The following is a 19418-nucleotide window of genomic DNA, read 5'->3' on the forward strand; positions in this document are numbered from 1 at the left end:
AGGGGCAGTGAGGGGTGTTATGTGGAGGGGAGGGGTAAGTTGGAGGTAGAGGGAGTGGCAGTGTGGAGTTGCTGGGGGAGGGGGTCACACACACCTTGTGGGTGCTGGGGGAATATTGGGCAGTGAACGGGGGCTGGGGAGGGCAATGAAAGACGGGGGGGACAGGATCAGTGTGTCCGAGGTGCAGTGTGGGGGGCTGACTGGGGCCAGGGACAGCAGATCAGGCATGGGGGCTGGGCCGGGATGCAGAAAGGAGGATGCATGCAGAAAGAGGCTGATATCAGGCTCACTCTCCAAGACATGGGGTCCCCCTCACCCTACCAGGTTCACAGGACCCGGCTGGGCACAGAGGCCCTGGGAACTGCTGCATGGCCATCCTCTTGCCTGCTGAGAGTCTCACAGCTCTGGAGGGTGGGTATTGCCTCCTCTGGTGCCCCCCACCAGCTCTATCTCACTAGCCCCTGGCTGGTGGCCTAACAGCAAAAGATGTGGGACAGGAAGGGATTAATTGCTGCACTCTTTCAGGGGTTGGCTGGCCCTGGCTGGGCCTCAGGAGCAACAGTGGTTGGGGGCATATGGGAGTGGCAGGGCTGAGCTGACAGGGGCCTGTGGGTTGGGAGTGAAGGACACTGGCAGGGGGCTGCAAGTCGGGAGAGGGTCACTCACAGGGAACTTGTCAGATGTAACCTGTGTATCTGAGGGACTGGTTGTCCCCGATAATCACTTCAGCACTGGAAGACTGGAACAGCCAGGACACCTGGGTTCTCACCTGACTCTGGGAGCGGAGTGTAGGGGTGCTGCCAGGCTGTGGGGGAAGGGGTTGTGCTAAGAGCCAGGACTCCTTGGTAGAGTGAACACAGTGGTTTGGTCACTGATGACCTTGTGTGTGCCAGTGCTGGCACTGACTCTTCTCCCTGTTCTGCAGGCTCCACTCCATACTGCCGCCATGGAAGAGGAAGAGAATTCCCCTCCCCCCACACGAGAGGACCCAACCGGGGGCAATGAGGAGCAGGGGCACCCTGCTAGTGCCCCCTCGGACAGGGAGCTAAGCCAGCCAGGTCCCCTCTGCCCTGGCCAGGTCATAATGGTAAGGTCCTTGTTGCCTGTTGGCTGCTGGGAGCTGAACTGGGGGGAGGTTCTGACTGATCTAAGCATCCGTTGCTCCCTCACATTTCCTTGGGTCTGATCTCCTGGGTTTGCTCCTGAGCAGTGCTGTGGGGAAAGCCAAAGTCCCCTTTGAGGACCTGCCAGCACTAGTTTCATCTAAGTGCCTTCCTCTCTCTGCAGAAGGCCATACAGCAAGTGGTGAGCTCCAGCTTCCAGGGCAAATGGCAGGACCGGGCCAGTAAGAAAGGTATCTTCTGGGACCTCACCGCAGGGCTGGTAAAGGATAGGATCAAGAGGAGGGGGAGACTGGTTGTGCTACTGCCTTGGGTAGGAGGCGAGCAGAGCCCTTTAAATCCAGCCCTGCCTACACCCTCCCCCTCAACATTAGTTGGCCCTGAGGGGACATGGAGTAGGCCAGTGCCAAGGTGACACCAAACTTTCTTGCAGATCTTAAGAGGAAGAGGCTGAGCCGAAAGAAACAGTGCCGGAGCCCCCGAATGGAGGGGCCCAGCACGACCAGGGGGGGCAGCACAGATCCCACGGTGAGTGGGCTTGCTTCCAGGCACTTGGTAGCCCTGCCCCCTTAGCCTGGGGGTTGCACTATGGGGATAAAGCATCCCATCTCACTTGGAGTCTGGGGTGGGGGGTAGCTGTAGGGCCATGAGGGGGTGATGGGAGAGGAGGGGGTTGCACAGAGGCTGGGTGTTGTGAGGGAAGTGCTGGGGGAATATTGAGGGGAGCAATGTAAGAAGTGTGGGGAGGGTGGGGGTGAATGTGGGGAGGAGGAAGGGGATAAGGATGGGGTGTGATGCAGGGTGAAGGGGAGGATGAGTCTTGAGACTACGTATCCCAGCATGCCCTGATCCTTCCCAGTGAATCATATGAGTTTGGGTTATATGTCCTAGCATACCCTGCTTTCCTGTGTAGGGATCTGTTCCCATCAGGACTAGCTGTCCCAGAATCCCCTGTTCTCTCTCACCAGAGTGAGCTATCCGTGGGGCCTTGATATGCCTTGGTCTGTCATTCAGAGGCCTGGGAGAGCCACGGGAGATCCGTGCCCAGTTCTTTCCATTCTGCATGTGTGGCCTATTCATCCCAGCATGCACTGCAACCCTGAGGAGCTCTGGGTTCCAGCTTTTATTGCTCTGTTCCCCAGCTGAGTGCTAGGGCCTCCTGCGGGCTGGGAGCTGCAGGACTTTGCTCCCCAACATGGCTGCAAGGGCCCAACCAAGCTGTGGCTGGCCCTGTCTCAGCCTGGTCTTGCATCCCCCAGGTTCCTGAGGTACCTGTCCCTGACCTGCTCTTCAGCATAGCTAGAGACCTGGACTACCTGAAGCAAAAGTGGATCCCCTTCCTGCAGAAACCCCTGCCCCTGGCAGCCACTGAGCAGTTCCTGGGCACTCCAGCCATCGAGTAAGCAACACCCCCACCCTCTGCTCCCAGCAACCGTTCGGGGAGTGGGGCAGGATGCCTGGTTTCCACCCTAGCACTGGAAGAGGAGTGGGGTTTAGGGGTTTAGAGCTGGGAGAGCTGGGAGCCAGGACACATGGGTTTTCCCCAGACCTGGGATAGGGAGTGGGGTCTACTGGGTTGGAGCAGTGCGAGGTTGGGAGCTAGGACTACTGGATTCTGCTCCTGTTCCAGGAGAGGTGTGGGATCTGTTGCAATAGAGCAGGAAAAGGCTGGGACTCAATAGAATGCTAGGCAGGGCAGGAAGAGGCCTCTTGGGGGTCCCCTGAGGAAGAAGAATTTGACAGGCATGTCCCAAGAAGGTGCTGGGGACCCTGGAGATTCCCAATGCTGACCCTGCTCCGTCAGGGGCTGCCTGGTGCTCTGACTGGGCTCTTCTCCTGGCAGCAGGGACGAGGAGCTGGAGGAGGTGGAGCTGGTGGCTGAGGTACGTGTGGGGGGCATGGCGTCTGCATCAGGTTTCTTCAGGAGAGAGAGACCCTGGAGAATACAGAAGTCAGGTAAGTGCAGGGTATGGGGTCCTTCTCCCCTCCCTGCCCCCATCTGGGGGGCTGTGGTCCTGACCCCGCCCCAAGGAATGGGGCATCAGCTGGTTCATTAGCCAACAGATGAGACGGGGGAGGGAAGGATAAAGGGATTTTAGTGCTGAGATATTCCTCCCCACAGGGTTGGGTGATGGGTAGGTGGGGTCCCACATGTCCCCTGACACCTCGCTCTTCACTCTTTCTGTAGCCTGCCTCTTGGGATCCACGGCACCGCACTGGATGGGAGCCAGGACCCCCCCAGCTGCCCCAGCCTTGCCCTCGGACTGCTCCATCCCCCTCCCCTTGGACCTTAAGTCACTGCACAGGACTCACTGGGGCGTGGCCTTCCAGGCGGCCCCATCCCCCGACGTGGGCAGGACTCAGCACCCCATTGGTCCCTGCGGTGTGACCCTGGGCACCGGCGCAGGTGTCTCCACCGGGCAGCAGAGACCTCAGGCCCCAGCAGGCAGGGATACAGAGGCCCAGCGCTCCCAGCCACCCCCTGCCAATACCTTGGAGAAAGCCGACTCGAGTTCCTCCTCTTCCTCATGCTCTTCATCGTCCTCATCCTCTTCCTCCCAGCAGGCAGCACCCCCCAGTGGTGGGGGCAGCCACCCTTGCCCGCTTCGCTCTCCAGACCTGGATATTTATGACCCCTTTCACCCCACTGATGAGGACAACCCAGGCGGGGACTTTGCCTACGGGGACTCCCCCGGTAAGGAGGTGGAGGAGCGGCAGGACCAAAAATACGACCCCTTCGATCCCACAGGCTCCAATCCCAGCTCCTCCCGCAGCAGCCCATCCCCCGACGAGGAGGAGGAGGAGGAGGAGGAAGAGGAGGAGGAGACCTCTGCCCAGCCTGACATGTCCCACAGCATCAGCCGCATCTCAGAGACCCTGGCAGGCATCTATGATGAGAACAGCCTCAGCCAAGACTTCCCTGGCTCTGACAAAGGCCAGGAGGATGCAGAGCCCAGTGAGACAGGCAGTAGGGGGGCACGCCCCGACAAGGCCCCTGCTGAGCCCTCAGAGGAGAAGGAGCAGCCCCCTGGCGCTGACTCAACCCTGCCTGAGGAGGAGAATGGGTCTGAGCAGTCGGACACGGCCCCCGAGCCACCCCCTGAGCCACGGCGCCGTGTCTTTGTGGTGGACCTGGCCACCAAGAGCCGGTCGGAGGCTGAGGCCAACCCCAAGCTGGAAGGCAAAGTCTCGCTGGAGGTGGTGACAGCCGGGAACCCCAAGGCACCAGCTCGGGCGGCCAGTGGGGAGAAGGCCCCCAAGGGTGGGCGGCATCGGGGTGGGCGGCGCACCTCGCTGGAGTGGGGTGGCACCGAGGGCGATTCGGAGATAGAGGAAGGTGAGATCGTGCAGCCTGAGGATGAACGCTACAGCCCCATCCGCCTCTTCCGCAACCGATGCCGACCGGCAGAGCAGCGCCCCCTGCGGGTGCCGGAGGGTGACGACTTCCTGTCGCTGCATGCTGACTCAGATGGTGAGGGGGCCCTGCAGGTGGACTTTGGGGAGAGCCAACCTGATCCCCGCTGGAAGGGTGCTGACTTAAGGCGCAAGATCCTAACCCAGCGGCGTGAGCGCTACCACCGTGACTCCCCCAAGCATCCTGACTCCAAGTCCCACTCAGGCTCCAGCTCCGGCTCCCACAAAAAGGCCAAAAGGTCCCGGGAGCGCAAGGCAGCCAAGGCCAAGGAGCCACGCTCGGCCCCCTGGCCTGCCAAGAAGAAATCCAAGTCACGCTCCAAGTCCAAGGAGCGGCGCCGCTCCCGCTCCCGCCACCGGGGCTCTCGCTCCCGCTCCCGCCGGCGCTCCCGTTCCTGGTCACCCTCCATCAGCACCAGCCTGTCAGCCGTCGGCTCAGATCGGCGAAAGAGCAGCCGGAGGTCCAAGTCACGGGAGAAGCGCCGGGGCCGCAGGTCACGCTCTGGAAGCAGTGGGCACCGGGCCCGGCACAAAGACAAACATCGGGCATCTGACAGCAGTGGCAAGAAGAAGAAGAAGCAGCGGTCACATTCACGGGAGAAGAGGCCGTCCCACCGGACCTCACGGGACAAAGAGAGGGAGGTCCACCTGCTGGAGGAGCCCAAGGCAGAGAAGGTCTTGGTGGAGCGGAGGCGAGATACACGCACTGTGGTGCCCCCGTCCATTCAGGACCTCAATGACACCGACCTCTTCACCATCAAGAGGACCATCACAGTCAACCGCCAAGAGGGGACACCTGAGCCAGCCAAGCGTGAGGTTCTCTATGACTCGGAAGGGCTGAGCTTTGAAGGCTGCTTTTCAGATCGCGAGCCCCCTGAGGGGCCTCGGCACACGAGCTCCAAGGGAGATGGAGGCCCAGTGGCCCGCAAAGACCGGCCAGAGGAGGAACCCAAGAGCAAGGCCCCCAAAGAGAAGGAGCGGAAGAGGGGGTACATGGAGGAGCGTCCCGGTGCCCGTGACAAGTACAAGAAGAAGTTCAAAGAAGGACCAGGCCGGGCAGTACTGGAGCCCCCCAAGGTGGAGAAGGAGAAACTACGAGGGGAGCGGGACAAAGGGGCCAGGAAGCCCAAAGCCAGCCACAAGGAGAGCAGTAAGGGTGGCTCAGCCCGCAAGGTCAAGCTCCAGTCCAAAGTGGCTGTTCTGATCCGGGAGGGCGTGAGTAGCACCACGGCTTCTGTTAAGGAGGTGGGCTCCATCGGCGTCAAGTTCAGCCGGGACAAGGAGAGCCGCTCACCTTTCCTGAAGCCCGAGGAGAAGGTAGTGGTGGTGGACGCCAAGGGTGGCACCGTCAAGGCGGAGTCAGCTGATGCCAAGGAACCCGGCACCAAGGTCAAGAAGGCCAAGGGGCTAAAGGCCAAGACAGGGCTGAAGAAGCTGAGGGCAGCAGGTGGGAAGACCAAGGGGGCCTCAGAGGCCAAGAAGAAGAAGAAGGTGAAACCCAAGAGCTCCCTCAAGAAGTCCAAGGCGGACAGCTGCAGCCAGGGTGCGGGCAGCCCCCTTCTCCAGGCCAAGGAGGAGCCAGCCTGGTCGGGCTCAGAGAAGTCGGGCGCCACAGGCAAGCCACCTAGCCCACCACCCAGCAAGCCTCCACCTGCCTCTACCGAGCAGGAACTCACGCCCGACTCTCAGACAGTGGACAGCAGCTGCAAGACGCCCGATGTCTCCTTCCTGCCTGAGGAGGGGGCGGCTGCAGCCGTTGTGGTGGGCGAGGCCCAGAGGGCACCTGCACCAGGGGAGCCTGAAGCTGACAGCCGCACAGAGCCCAAAGAGGAGCCTGGGCGTGCCCTGCCTCCTGCGCCTGCCCCTGTTGCCTGGAACTTGCAGGGTGGTGTGGACTGTGCCACCAGTGGCGTGCTGGCACGTAGGTGACTGGTGGGGGGCAGGGGGACCCTGCACTAGGAGGTTGGGGCTGCTGGTACTTAGGGGGTGCTGAGCCTGGGGGCCCTGGAAGATGTTGGCACATTAAATGATCTGAGGGGGCTGGTGCCAGGAGCCTATGGGCCCAGAGACCAGGGGGTTGAGGGATGCTGACGTAGGTGGCTGCAGCAGGTGGGGGCATGTAGATGACTGCAGGGCCATGGGGTTACCAGGAAAAGTGCTGGTGCTGGTGGGGAGACTTAACAGTGTCCAAAGGCAAAGTGGGGGGTTTGCAGCCCTGGCAGAGGGAGTATGAATGGGTGCAGACCCTGTGTGTTTTTGCTTGCTCATGACCCTTGTCCTCAGTTCTGGGTATCCCATTTGTGGCTGGGGCTGCTGGACATGACATCAACCCTTCCTTCCCTCTTGTCCAGTGACCGCCCTGCTCTTCAAGATGGAGGAGGCCAACCTGGCGAGCCGTGCCAAGGCCCAGGAGCTCATCCAGGCCACCAATCAGGTAGGGGGTATCGCGGATGGGGAGGGGGGTACTATGCTACAAGGACTTGTGGGGAATAGGTATTTCCCCTATGCAGACCCCAGTTTCCCCAGTTTGGTTGTAAGGGGCTCTGCACTGTCCTTTTTGTTTTCCATGACATGGACCCAGGTGTCTGGGCCTCATTTCTGTCTGGGAGGGAGTATGTTCTGGCCCCTTTGGCACTCCTGTGCTGTTACTCAGGGGATCTCCACCCGCACTTCCTGTCCTAAATCTGACTCTCTGGTTCCCTGTATAATCTAGCCTAGCCCTCCCCACCCCAGAGGTGGCTGCATCTCAGTACCAGGCAGAGGACTGTATATATCTTGCCCATAGTGGTCCCTGCCCCAGAGGCAGCCGCCGCCCCCCCCCCCCCCCCCCCCGGGCTCCCCCCCCGAGAGTCCCTCAGCAGATCTCATAACCCCGTTCTCCCCCTTACAGATCCTGAGCCATGCCAAGCCCTCGAGCTCCCTGGGAAGTGCCCAGGTGCAGGTGCCCCCAGTCCATCCACCTGCCCCACATGCACCTGCCCCCTACCTGCTGCACAGCTCCCTGCCCCTGGTGGGCTGCAATTCAGCCCCCTCGACCCCCACTGGACTCCCAGGCACTGTGGGGCAGGCCTCAGCTGGAGCCAGCACTGGGCCCCTCTTCAGTGGTCCCTCCAGTGCCGAGCTGGGCAAGCGGGATGGCAGCACCAGCTCCGACGGGCGTGGAGACACTGATAAGGTAAGGGGGCTCCAGGCCTTAGGGTAGGGGGTAGGCCTGTGTCTGGCAGAGGAGAGGGAGCTAATTGGGGGAGGCTGTGCCCAGCACAGAGGGCATGAGGAAGCTGGGGGCATGGTGGAGAGTATGGAGTGGTTTGGGAAGCCATAAGGGCCAATGCCAGCATATGGAGGGAGGTATGGGATGGCTGTGCCCAGGCACAGGGCTACTGGGAAACCAGTGGAGTAGTGCCCAAGCACTGGTGGCTTAAGCACAAGACAATGGAGGAGCTGGAGGAGAGTCCTAGTACAGTGCGGGGCATGGGGCTTAGAGCTAGGGGGTTGACAGAGGCTGGCATATAGGTGACCAGGGTATGCTGGCACATTAGATGAGGGTGTAGGGGCTTGAGGGCTGAGAGATACTGATATGTAGGTGATTGGAGGGGTAGGGGCACTGAAGGTACCAGCACATAAGTGACTCTAGGGGATGTAAGTGGGAGTGGGTGTGTCAGCAGTACCTGGCATGGGGAGAAGAGAGCAGTATGTGTGTGCATGTGTGTTTGCAGATCTGGGCACAGCAGAAAAGGCAGTACCAGAGCTGAGGAGATGGGTTTGGTTTGAGCGATTTGAGATTGGACCAAAGAACAGGGATTGGACAGATTCTTGGAGAAAGGGGGCATCAGTAGCTATTGAGCATGGGCGGGGCCTCTGAATCAGCACTTCCTAGACCTTAAATACTGAAGGCAGCAAGTGAGAAAGGAACAGTGGGGAAAAACTCTGGTTGTACCCAGTTCACTCTCTCTTTCAATATTCAGTCTCTGCCCCTGTGTGACAGGCCTATTTGATGTGCCATAGTCTTAGGCCCATCACAAAATACTATAAGCCACCTTTAAAAAGGGAGGCCACTGGGGATACAGCATCTGATTTTTAGGGACAAATGAAAAGGACAAGAATGGAAGTGTGAGGGCATAGGTTAATAATAAACAGGGATCCTGGTTTTCTCTGATTTAAAAAAAATCCCCAATTTTGGTTTAAAAAAATAACCCCAAATCCACATTTTTCTGTGATTTAAATGAAACTTTGTGTGTGTGTGTGTGTGTAGGGGTGTGTGTGTGTATGTATGTGTGTATATATATATATATATAGTCGTGTTTCATTTTAGTCATGGAAAAATGTGGATTTGGAGTTACTTTTTTTAAACTGAAGATTGGGGATTTTTTTTAATCAGAGAAAACCAGGATCCCTGATAATAAGGGATTTGGAAGAGGAGACTGAGCAGAGCACACCAGCTAGCGCCTTCTGCCCCCTTAATTAGGTGAGGGAGCCTGTGGACACCCACCAGTAAAACTGCCTGGAGACGTGAGTGGAGGAGTGATAGGAGGGGACAGCCCCACACTCACTCAGGTTCTCCCCAGCCAGAGCCTCCTTTCTGGTCTGGTAGATGGGCAGCTTGGCCAGAGCCAGGAGGTTGTTGACCAGGAGGTCCAGGGCTTGATGGAGTCATGGATAGGGAGTGGAAAACAAAAATGGTGCGGGGAGAAGTGGACCAGAACCTGAGCAGGAGGTTCTGGAGGACGTGGAAGAGGGACTGCAACCTGGTGCATTTGAGGTAGGCATGCACCAGGGTCTCGTTCTGTTGGCCAAAGGAGCAGGTGTTGGGGGGTGTCCATAAAGCATACCAGATACATGCCCATGGTGATGGCTTCATGGAGGAGCTGCCAGCTAAGGTCTCCAATGGCTCATGGGATCAGAGTGCTATACAGATTTGCCCAACCAGGGACCCTCATCCCTGCCACTTGTTATCAGGGCAGGACATGAGGATGGGATGATGGATTGCATGGGGCATGAGCGTATAGAGCTAGTAGCAGTGGACATTTTAGAGGCAGACTGGTTTGGTATCCCCCAGCCTGCTAAGATGGTGGCAGCAGCCCCAGAACTAGCTTTGGAGGGCTGTGAGGGATCTTGGGGGTGAGGACTGCCCTCATGCAGGACTTGGTCAATGTAGGCGAGGGCAGTGGGCAGCAGGTCAGCCTTTATCTGCTGGAGTAAGCAGCAGGGAGTGTGCAGCATGGGAAGCTCTATGCAAGGCCCACCTCTCCTTGGCATAGTCCAGGAGGTCTCTGATAAAAGTAAAGTTGGCCAGGACCACCCTCCAGTGCACCCAGGGCACCTCTCACTGGTGCCACCAGCTGGGTTTTCAGCAGGTGCTCAGCGAGGAGTTCAGCACCCTGGGCAACTGTGTCTGGGGATCTGGAGGTGGAGACCAGCCTTCAGGTCCTGAGGAGGTCCTGGTAGAAATCTGGCAGCTCTTCTAGGTCTTGCTTGGGGAGCCGTCACAAGTAGAAGAGCTGCTGGTCATATTGGAACCCTCAGAGGCAGCGGAGGAAACTGCAGTTGATCAGGCATTACATCACCTGGCTACCAGCACTGTACACAAGCCTTTGCAGGGCCTGAAGGTGGAAGGTGTGGACCTGGCTGCAGAAACAAACCAGGCCCTGCCCACCATCCTACAAGGGGAGGCTCAGGACACCTGCAGAGACCCAGTGCTGTCCCAACCAGAAGAACCCCAGCACCTATCTCTGGACACTGGCCAGGAGTTCTGATGGCATGGCCAGGGTGTTGAAGCAGTGCCAGAGCATGGACATGACCAGCTGGTTGATGACTAGCACCCTTCCACAAAGGGAGAGGCACTGCAGCAGGCCTACCCATGCCACAGCTACTCAGACACCATGACCTCCAGCTGGTGCCAGTTCTCTGGCAGGAAGGGGCAACTGGGGTACAAGTAAACCCCCAATTATAAGAGCGAGCCTGCACTCCATTGGGTGTTTTGGAGTGCAGGAGGGAGTGAGCCAGAGGCACTCGTGTTAAGCCAGAGTTCTTGACCTAGTTGACTTGGACAGAGGAGGCCACCAAGTAGATGGACTGGTAGGTCTCCACTTGTGCCAGGTTGCCCAGGTCCTTGATGGTGAGGAGCATGTCATCAGCATATGCTGGCAGGACCACACTCATGGGCAGCTCCTCAAGCACCAGCCCCGCCACCCACTTGTGCAGGAGCGATGATGTAGAGCTGGCCTGAAAGCAGACAACCTTGACACACTCCCTGCCTGAATAGGATGAACTCTGTCAACATCTAGTTGAACTTGATCATGCACTCTGGAGGAGGCATACAGCACCTGGAGAAACCGCAGGAAGCGGGGACTGAAGCCAGATGTCCTCAGCTTGCCTGTGAGGTACCTGTGATCCACTGTGTCAGATACCGGCTTCTGATCAAGGAACATGAGGGCGAATGAAAGGCTGTCCCTGTGAGTAAGCTTGAGGAGGTCCCACATCAGGTATAGGTTATTGAAGATGGACCCTCCTTGAACCATGTACATCTGGTCGAGGTGAATCATGTCCTGCTGCAAGGACCTCCAACACAGCAAAAATGGGTTATCACTATGACCTTATAGTCCATACAGAGGAGTGAGACTGGATGCCAGTTCCTCAAGTTGAAGGGGTCCCCCTTCTTGGGCAGGAGGGTCAGGACAGCCCTCCTGCATGACAGGGGAAGTTCCCTGTTCCCCTCAGACTCAGCCCTAACCGTGGCAAGGTTCAGGCTGAGGATGTCCCAGAAGGCACATTAGAACTCAGCAGTCAACTTGTCAGTGCCTGGCACTTTGTTGGTGGGCATCAGGCAGAGGGCATCTACAAGCTCAGGCAGGGCGAAAGGACCCTCTAGCCAGTCCCAGTCACTCAAGCTGACCCCACAGGACCTGGCAGGCATTGGCATTGGCATCAGTCGGATTCGGTGAAAAGAATGTTGTGTAGAAAGCCCTTGCCCTTTTTTTGCAGCTCACTAGGATCTGTGAGAAAGGTGCCATCTTCCTCCAGAAGGCAAGTGATATACTTTTTGGCACCCCTCCTCTTCAGGGTGTAGAAGAAGCAGGAGCTACGGTCCATCTCATGGAGAAGCTTGATGCATAAGTGGATGAATGTGATGCAGACATGGCAGTTCAGAGCTCAAAGTTCTTCCTGCTTTTCCCAGTACCGTGTGTGTCAGCACCTGGGCACCTCTCCAGCTCCAGCACTTCCCTCTCAAGCTGCTCTCTAGCCACCTCCCACTGTCATATGTGCCCGAGTGTAGCAGTGACAGTACTGCCCACTGCACACCTTTCCCATGTCCCACCATCTCTGAGCCAAGGGAAAGGTCTGCTACTTCTTGCAGTGGACCAGCCAAAACTCCCAGAAGGCAGCCACAGAGCCCACGACCTCCAGCAGGCTGTTGTTGAAGTGCCAGTAGGCCAGCCCCAGATGCTTGGGCTGCAGCATGACCCAAACAAACTAAATGGGGGCCGGCCTGGTGCTGGAGGCGTGGACTTGGATGGTTGGTTCAGACATGTAGATTCGGTCCAACCAGGAGTGGTGTGCTAGGCACACCAAACATCCACTAGGGAGTGGTCAGTGATGACCTCCCTGAGGACACCCATGGTGGTCCTGCCAGTGCAGTCCTGTGCCTCAAGGGTGACATTAAAGTCACCACCCAGGACCAGATGCTTGTGAGGGCTTGGGGTCCCAAGGCAGGCAGCCGCCTGCTGATATAAATGGGCCATCTCTGAGTCATGCACAGAGACATAGATGTTTACCAGGTTGAAAATGAACCCCTGTACTCAGACCCAGAAATGAAGCAGGTGGCCTGGCACTACCTCAAAGGCAGGAAGGACTTCTGGCTGCAAGCTCGGAGAGAATAGGGTGGCCCACCCCACAGGATGTCCCCATGAGGTGGCTGAAGTAGACCCTGTCTCCCCCTTCCAGCTGCCAGTTGACTTCAGCAGCCAGAGTTGTGTGGGTCTCCAAAAGGAAAATCACAGAGTACCCCCACTCCCAGAGGAAGGAGAGCACCTGGCACCTGTGGAAACTCCTGCATCCACACTTGTTGAGAGTAACCACAGTGGGGGACCTCATTGTGGGGAGTGTTATTAGACTTGGTGGGGATTTTGTGGGAAGCAGCACCAGCTTTGGGGCTCATCAACAATCCCGCCACCCTCCTGTAGGTGTAGAGGGCATCGTGGAAGCTGAGGGCCTGCTGGTAGTTCTCTCTCTCTCTGTATGCTGGGACTTGACGCTGGAGGTTCCTGGCTAGCGGGTCTTGCCCCCCTGCTCAGGGTCAGACTGATCACCCTTGTTGGCGTCAGGAAAGAATTTTAGCCCCTGGTCAGATTGGTGCAGACTGTGGGGGCCTTCCTCTGTAGTGGGGATGTGGCTTCTATCTGGGATCTCTTGAGCATATATTGACAACCTTTTCCAGCAGCAGGATGTTGACTGCCTTGGTCCTCCTGCTTCACTTGTGGCAGGTTCGGGTGCAATGTCTTGTGTTGTGTCAGGATTGATAGTAGTTTTGCTAAGAGGTTAGTCGATGGATTTGTAGGGGATGCAACCTCAAGGTCCCTTCCAGCCGACATCTCTATGATTCTATGATTTGTTCTTCCTCTTTATAAACCCTTTGGTTTCTCAGTTATTTTATGGGAGAAATCCTGATTTCTAGGCAAATTAATCACCTGGGCACACCCCTTCAGCAAAGGGGGTGGGGGATACCAATGGACTTGCACAATACCATGGTGTGTGTCTGGGAGCATCCAGACACCCTAGCATTTGGTCCCAGTGGGGCCTTGGGTCTCAGAACTGCATCCCCATGGCATAGGGTCAAGGCTGTCTCTCCTGAGATGGAGGGCCCAAGTCTGGGCAGTGGGGAGGAGTCACCCACACCCCCCCCCCAGCAAGCTGACCGCTGTCTCCCTTGCCTTGCTCCCCAGTATCTGAAGAAGCTGCACACACAGGAGAGAGCCGTGGAAGAGGTGAAGCTGGCCATCAAACCCTACTACCAGAAGAAGGAAATCACCAAGGACGAGTACAAGGACATCCTGCGCAAGGCCGTGCACAAGGTAGGGCTGGGGAGCAAGAGGCTGTGGGTCAGGAGTAAGGGGCACCAGCAAGGCTGGAGACAGCAGGGAGTTGCGGATTGAAAGTGAGGGGCACTGACAGAGCTGGGGAGACAGGCGGTTGTGGGTTGGGAGTGAGGGGCACCACCAGGGCTCAAGGGGGCAGGGGGCTGCAGGTTGGGATGGAGGGGCATGGCAGGGCTAGGGGTTCAGGGGCCTATGGGTCAGGAGGGAGGGGCTGGGCTTAGAGGGTTGAGGGGAGCACTGCAGGACAGGGGGCTGAGGGTCAGGAGTGGGGGGGACCAGGAGGGCTGGTGGGAACCGAAGACTTGGGTATAGGGTTGGCAGCTTGGGAGTGGGGGACACACATCAGCAGGGCTGGTAGGGCATATAGAGGGATGCGAGTTGGGGTGAGGTATCCCCATCTCCTCCCCATTCACCACCCCCCGCTCCAGATCTGCCACAGCCGCAGCGGCGAGATCAACCCAGTGAAGGTGAACAACCTGGTGAAGGCTTATGTGCAGCGCTACAAATACTTCCGGAAACACGGGCGGCGCATGGAGGATGAGCCAGGGGGCCCCAAGGACCTCGGGGCACTGGACAAGGTCCCCCTGCCCATGCCCCCCCTCTGAGCCTGCGCCTGGCTCCTGCCACTTCAGCGCCCCTTATGCAACCACAGGACCCTCCCCATCCCCCCTCAGCCTGGATATATCGGTAAGGGGAGTGGGGGCTGAGATTCCTGCCCCGTTCTCTGGGACTCTGAGCGGGGGTCTCCACCTAGTTTTTGGGTCTCCCCTGGTGTTGGGCGGCTCTTAGTCTCCCCCCACAAAAAGGTTTGGAGCAAGAATAATTTTACTCTGTAAATACGTCTGGGCAGGATGGAGGGGGAGAGGTGCCCTGGCTTTGGGGGACCCCCTCAGCCCCTTGCCCCTGAGTTGTGGGGAGGGCTGATTTCCAGGGAGGGGGGTAGGCCCCTCCCCTTCATGTTTTATTCATTTTAGCATGGTTTTATTTGAAGCTTCCCTTCCCAAGGCGGGGGATGAGGGGGGAAGTGTGTGTGGGGGAGGGAGCTGTCCATTCCCTCACCACCTCCCCCAGGACTGTGCTCAAAGTAGGGGGCAGGGATGAGCCCTTCTCTGCACCCCACCAGCAGCTGGTAACACCCCCATTTCTGTATAACCCTCCCCCTTTCCAGCCCCCGTCTGTCTCCTCATAAACTGTTAGCCACTTGTCTTGGGCTCTGTCTCTGCTTATTGGCAGGGCTTTCCCCAGCCTTAGGTGGTGGGTCAGGGAGGTTGTTTTTTGGCCTTCCATGCCCAGCCAGGGGGACCTCTTCCCCAGTCACAGCTGGGGTGTACCCAGTAGGGAGCTGTGCTGTCCCTCAGATGCTTCCCAGGGAACAGCATCCATCTGTGCTGATCTTTAGAGTCTTCCATTTAATCTACAGATGGAGAGATGAGTGTAGTTCAGGGAGCCAGGACTCCTGGGTCCTTTCCCAGCTTTGGCAGGGGAATGGGGGCCTGGTGGGTTAGATGAATAGGGGGGAGCCAGGACTCCTGGCTTTTTATTTGAGGCTCGGAGGAGGAACATGCAACAGAACAGCTTCATCTCTTTATTCTTTGTCTGCAGTCTGGCTGTGCCTCACCCATGGGGAGAGGGTCTTTGTGTCCCCTCCCGCCGTGGACTGGGCTTGCTTCTCAGGATCCTGCGGGAATCTCACCCCATTTCAGTGTGGTCAGGGGAAGGAGGGGTTGTTGGATCTTCTGGCCTTGTATATCTGTCTGTGTGTACATCCAGCCATGGCAAGAGGCCCATGGCTTTCTCAGACAAAAGGCAGGGTTTGGGGGATGTCCTGGGCTTTGTCCAGCATGGGGGGGAAGTTGGTGGCCTGTGTCCATCCACCTGTAAGACAAGGTGATCTTGGTCCCTGAGTCTGTCCAGCTCTGGTAGTGGGGGCAGTGGGGTATAGCTGCATCAGTCTAGCTCCTGAAAGTTGGGAAGCAGTGGTCTGGCTGTCTGTACATCCAGGCAGGAGATGGTGGTTGTTCATGCAGCTGTCTATCCAGGCAGGAGGTGGGAGCTGTCTGTCCAGAGTGGGGGCTGGCTGTCTGTCCAGGTGGGGGTGAGAGCTATCTGTCTGTCCAGGCTGGGGGAAGGGTGGAAGATGGTGGTTGTCTTATGCATCAGTATGTCCAAACTCAGGGCTAGGGCTTGTCTGTCTGCCCATCCATGTGGGGGGGGCTGGAGCCCATCTATCCATCAAGGCAGGGGTGGGGGCTGGCTCAGGGCTGGGTATCCATGAGCTCCTCCCAGCTGCGCAGGGCCCCCAGCAGCCCCCCGTCACCCAGTGAGTCTGAGATGTGCAGGTTCAGCTCCGAGCTGCGCAGAGATGAGGCACCACCTGCCTGGCTCAGCTCATGCAACTTCTGCAGGGCCACCAACACCACCTGCAACAAGGTAGGGAAGGGCAGGGCTGGGTCAGGCTCCCAGGGCCCAGCTGATAGGCTTGGGAGGTGTCTTGGTTCCCTCCCCACCCCCATGCTCATCTGCAGGGTCCAGGCAGGGTGGGGAGAAGGCATTTGGGGTCCCTGTCTCCATGCTGACTTTCAGGGTCATTGGGAACAGGGTGATGGAGACGCTCACTGTTCCCCACCAGACTCAGCTGCAGGAGGTTAGGGATCCCTACCTGCACCATGATGAGTTTCCGGTTCCAGGGCCGCTCGGTGTCTGGCCACTTTTCCCCCAGGCACAGCCACAGCTCATAGTCAGGGGACCTGCGCTGGCCCTCCATGAACCCAATCAGATCTGAGGGGGGATGAGGCAACCACTGGAGAGGGGAGGTGGCCACTGGCACCCACCTCCCTGCCCCGCTCTCTCCCTGCTGGATCCCAGGGAGAGAAGCACTAAGGCCACTTTCCAGCACCCCCCATTCATGAGATTGTAGGGCTGGAAGGGACTTCATGAGATCACATCTAGCCCAGCTCCCTGCTCATAAGAATATCAGCAGAGCCATATGGGGTCTTGTCTCCAACAGTGGCAGAATTGGGTGCTAGACAGGGCATCAAATTGTACAGCTCGAGTGGTCCCTATTCAGTACCCTCCCTGGCTTCCACTATTTATTGGCTTAGAGGTGCCAGAGGAAGCACCTCCAGCCATTCAGTTCAACAGCTAAGAAGAGATCTCATCCATGAATTAGTAAGAGCTGGGTCAGCTCATAGGTCCACCTTGCTCAGTCCCCTGTCACACAGAGGTAGAAAGCAAATGATGAAAAGGAGTGAACTGGGTATGAGCAGGGTAATTGTGCCCCCACCCCCCCCCCCCCCCCCCCCCCCCTTTCACTTGCAACCTCCAGCATTTAAGATTCAGGAAGGTCTGATTCAGAGGCCATGCCCCTCCCTCCCACACTCAATAGTTATGGATGTCTCTTTCCTCCAAGAAAGTGTCCAATCCCTTCTTGACTGGCTAAACTATCAGTGTCCACAGCCTCTGGTGGCATCAAGTTCCACACTTCAATTATCCACTCCCTTTTAATCCTGGCACTGCTCTGTCTTCACCGCCTCCTGCAGCAACAAATTCCACAAGTTAACAATGCATTGCAGAAAAAAAAAGTACTTTCTCTTAGTTCTAAAACTATCACCTACTAGGTTGCCCTTCAGTCATAGTGCTCTGGGACTTAGTGAACAACAGTTCCCTGTGCACTGGGCCCATGCCCTTTGTGATTTTTATAGACATCTATTGTACACCCCAGACTCCCTAGCCTTCTCCTTTCCAGAATGAAGGGTTCCTTCATTAGTCTCTCCTGGTATGACAGCTGCTCCAGGCCCCTGATCATTTTGGATGCTCAAGGCAGGATCACACTGGACTAAACCATCCCAGCCAAGTGTCTCTCCAACCTGCTATTGAGAGCTTCCAAGGATGGAGATGCCACAACCTCTCTAAGCAGCCTGTCCTAATGCTTGACCACCCTGAGTCAGAAAGTAACTCCTCAACCTGAATCCTCCCTGCTGCAGCTTGAGGCCATTGCTCCTAGTCCTGTCCCCTGCAGCTGCAGCGAAAAGCCCATCTCCATCCTCTCTGTCATTGTCCTTTAGGTATTTGAAGACTGTGATCAAACCTCCACCAGCCTTCTCTTCTCCTGACTAAACAACCCCAGTTCTTTCAGCCTTTCCCCATCAGTCCTGCCTCTTAGGCCCCCCATCGTTTGCTGCACTGGATTCTTTCCAAACTGCTCACATCTTTCTTGAAACACAGGGCTCAGAGTTGGGCGCTATGCTCCAAGGGAGGCCTCCTGGGTGCAAAACAGAGTGGAAAACTTGCTTCCCTCTTCCCTTGATGTGCAAGTGACCCTCCTTTGGCTTTTCTTTACAATAAGAACACACTGATGGCTCTTATTCAGCTTATGGTTCACTATCAGTGCCTGGTCCTTCTCTGCAGTGTCCCCAGCCTGCATCTGTGTATGTTACTATTCCATCCCAAGTGCAGCACTGGGCACTGGTCCTTGTTGAATTTCCTCCTGCTGATCTTCAACTGTTGCCAGTGGATCCAGGGCAACAGTTGTGGCACAGGGCCAGGGAAACAGTATCAGGAAGTGATTGGGGGGGTAGCAGCAGGCCCCAGGGACCCCCATCCTAGTGCAGGGGGCCAGAAGGGGACATGTGCCAGGCCCAAGACCCAATTCCAGCATGCATGGGATGGTGCTAGGTCCAAGGGGACCCAATGCTCATTGAAGGGGGTGGTTGGTGCCAGGCCCCTCCCCACAACCAATCCAGCCACCCAGGGGCAGGAGGGGCAGTGCCAGGCCCCTGGGAGCCAATCCTGGCTCATGGGAGAATTGGGTGGTACCAGGACCCCAGGACCAATCCTGGTGTGTGGGGGCAGGAGGTAGAGGGAATGATGCCAGGACCCCAGGGACCAATCCCAATACACAGGGACAGTACCAGGTCCCTGGAGATCAATCTCCATGTATGGGTGCAGAAGAGGCTCCTGTGGAGCAAGCCCAGTGCACCACAAGAGGTCAGAGGGGGTGGGGCCAGGCCCCTAGACCCCAATCTGGGTATGCACAGGTCTCTGGGCTGCACACAGCCCATGGGCTATATGCTTGATGCCCCAGGTGGTTCTGGATGGTCACCCCACCCCGGTGTCTGCAGCCCCAGCCCACTTCAATGTCAGCCACGCAGTGCCACCCCCCCTCTGGCCTGGGGTCTATTCCCTCTCAGCACCCTCCTTGGGGCCCCACATCCCCACCGTACCTTGGATGAACTCGGGTAGGCTGTAGAGTGGCGTGAAGCTCTCCTTGGGGATCTCCCCACCAAGCGCTCCAGGTGCAGGCGTTGCTGTGAGCCCCCAGAAGGCATGGCAGCGCCCCAGCCGGCAGCCCCCCAGGATACGCCCCTTGGCCCGCAGCACCACGCCAGGGCCCAGCCCCCGGAGCAAGCGCCCTGTGTAGTTGGCCTGCACCCTGTCGGGTAGGGACTCCGGGTCAGGCAGCACCACATCCGTCAGCTCTGGGGCAGGGCTGGGGCTGGACTGGGGGAACACCAGACGCAGCCCCTGGGAACTGGACACCAGCGTATGCAGAACCCGGTGGCCCCGATAGTACACGTTCACATCAAAATCTGTTACTGCAAGGGGTAGAGGAGGTGAGGGGGGGGGGCATGCCCATGGACTCCCCCACCTCACTAATTGCCCCTGGCCTTGCCCACCCCAACACACTACCTCCCCCAGGCCCACCCAGAGGCACTAACCCCTTGAAGGGTCCCTTTCACCCCTCTAATCACCCCAAACCTACTACTCCCCTGCCAAGGCCCCCCTGACCCTA

At 57.8% G+C, this 19418-nt stretch overlaps 2 protein-coding genes across 8 annotated transcripts in view; one reads left to right on the plus strand and one right to left on the minus strand.

Annotated features, from left to right (window-relative positions):
• The window catches only part of SCAF1 (SR-related CTD associated factor 1), a 16473-nt gene extending 1641 nt beyond the window's left edge, over positions 1-14832 (plus strand). The window contains exons 2-12 of one of the 3 annotated variants that reach the window (XM_006015039.3): positions 325-411; positions 926-1087; positions 1288-1354; positions 1555-1649; positions 2381-2520; positions 2965-3077; positions 3310-6456; positions 6887-6969; positions 7426-7710; positions 13475-13603; positions 14056-14832. In XM_006015039.3, the coding sequence (XP_006015101.3) occupies positions 325-411; positions 926-1087; positions 1288-1354; positions 1555-1649; positions 2381-2520; positions 2965-3077; positions 3310-6456; positions 6887-6969; positions 7426-7710; positions 13475-13603; positions 14056-14232 (4485 nt within the window). In that variant the 3' untranslated portion in view covers positions 14233-14832. Of the gene's footprint in view, positions 1-324; positions 412-925; positions 1088-1287; positions 1355-1554; positions 1650-2380; positions 2521-2925; positions 3078-3309; positions 6457-6886; positions 6970-7425; positions 7711-13474; positions 13604-14055 lie in introns of those variants that run through there. The other 2 variants (XM_014516991.2, XM_025196113.1) reach the window with 2 other exon arrangements.
• Positions 14833-14968: 136 nt separating this feature from the next.
• The window catches only part of IRF3 (interferon regulatory factor 3), a 12073-nt gene continuing 7623 nt past the window's right edge, over positions 14969-19418 (minus strand). Inside the window, exons 7-9 of one of the 5 annotated variants that reach the window (XM_025196120.1) lie at positions 18850-19215; positions 16287-16405; positions 14969-16047 (exon numbers count right to left, since the gene is read on the minus strand). In XM_025196120.1, the coding sequence (XP_025051905.1) occupies positions 15883-16047; positions 16287-16405; positions 18850-19215 (650 nt within the window). In that variant the 3' untranslated portion in view covers positions 14969-15882. Of the gene's footprint in view, positions 16048-16286; positions 16428-18849; positions 19222-19418 lie in introns of all 5 variants that reach the window. The other 4 variants (XM_025196123.1, XM_006014903.3, XR_003092508.1 and 1 more) reach the window with 4 other exon arrangements.

The sequence above is a fragment of the Alligator sinensis genome, unplaced genomic scaffold (assembly GCF_000455745.1).
Source record: "Alligator sinensis unplaced genomic scaffold, ASM45574v1 scaffold647_2, whole genome shotgun sequence".
Taxonomy (NCBI): Eukaryota; Metazoa; Chordata; order Crocodylia; family Alligatoridae; genus Alligator; species Alligator sinensis.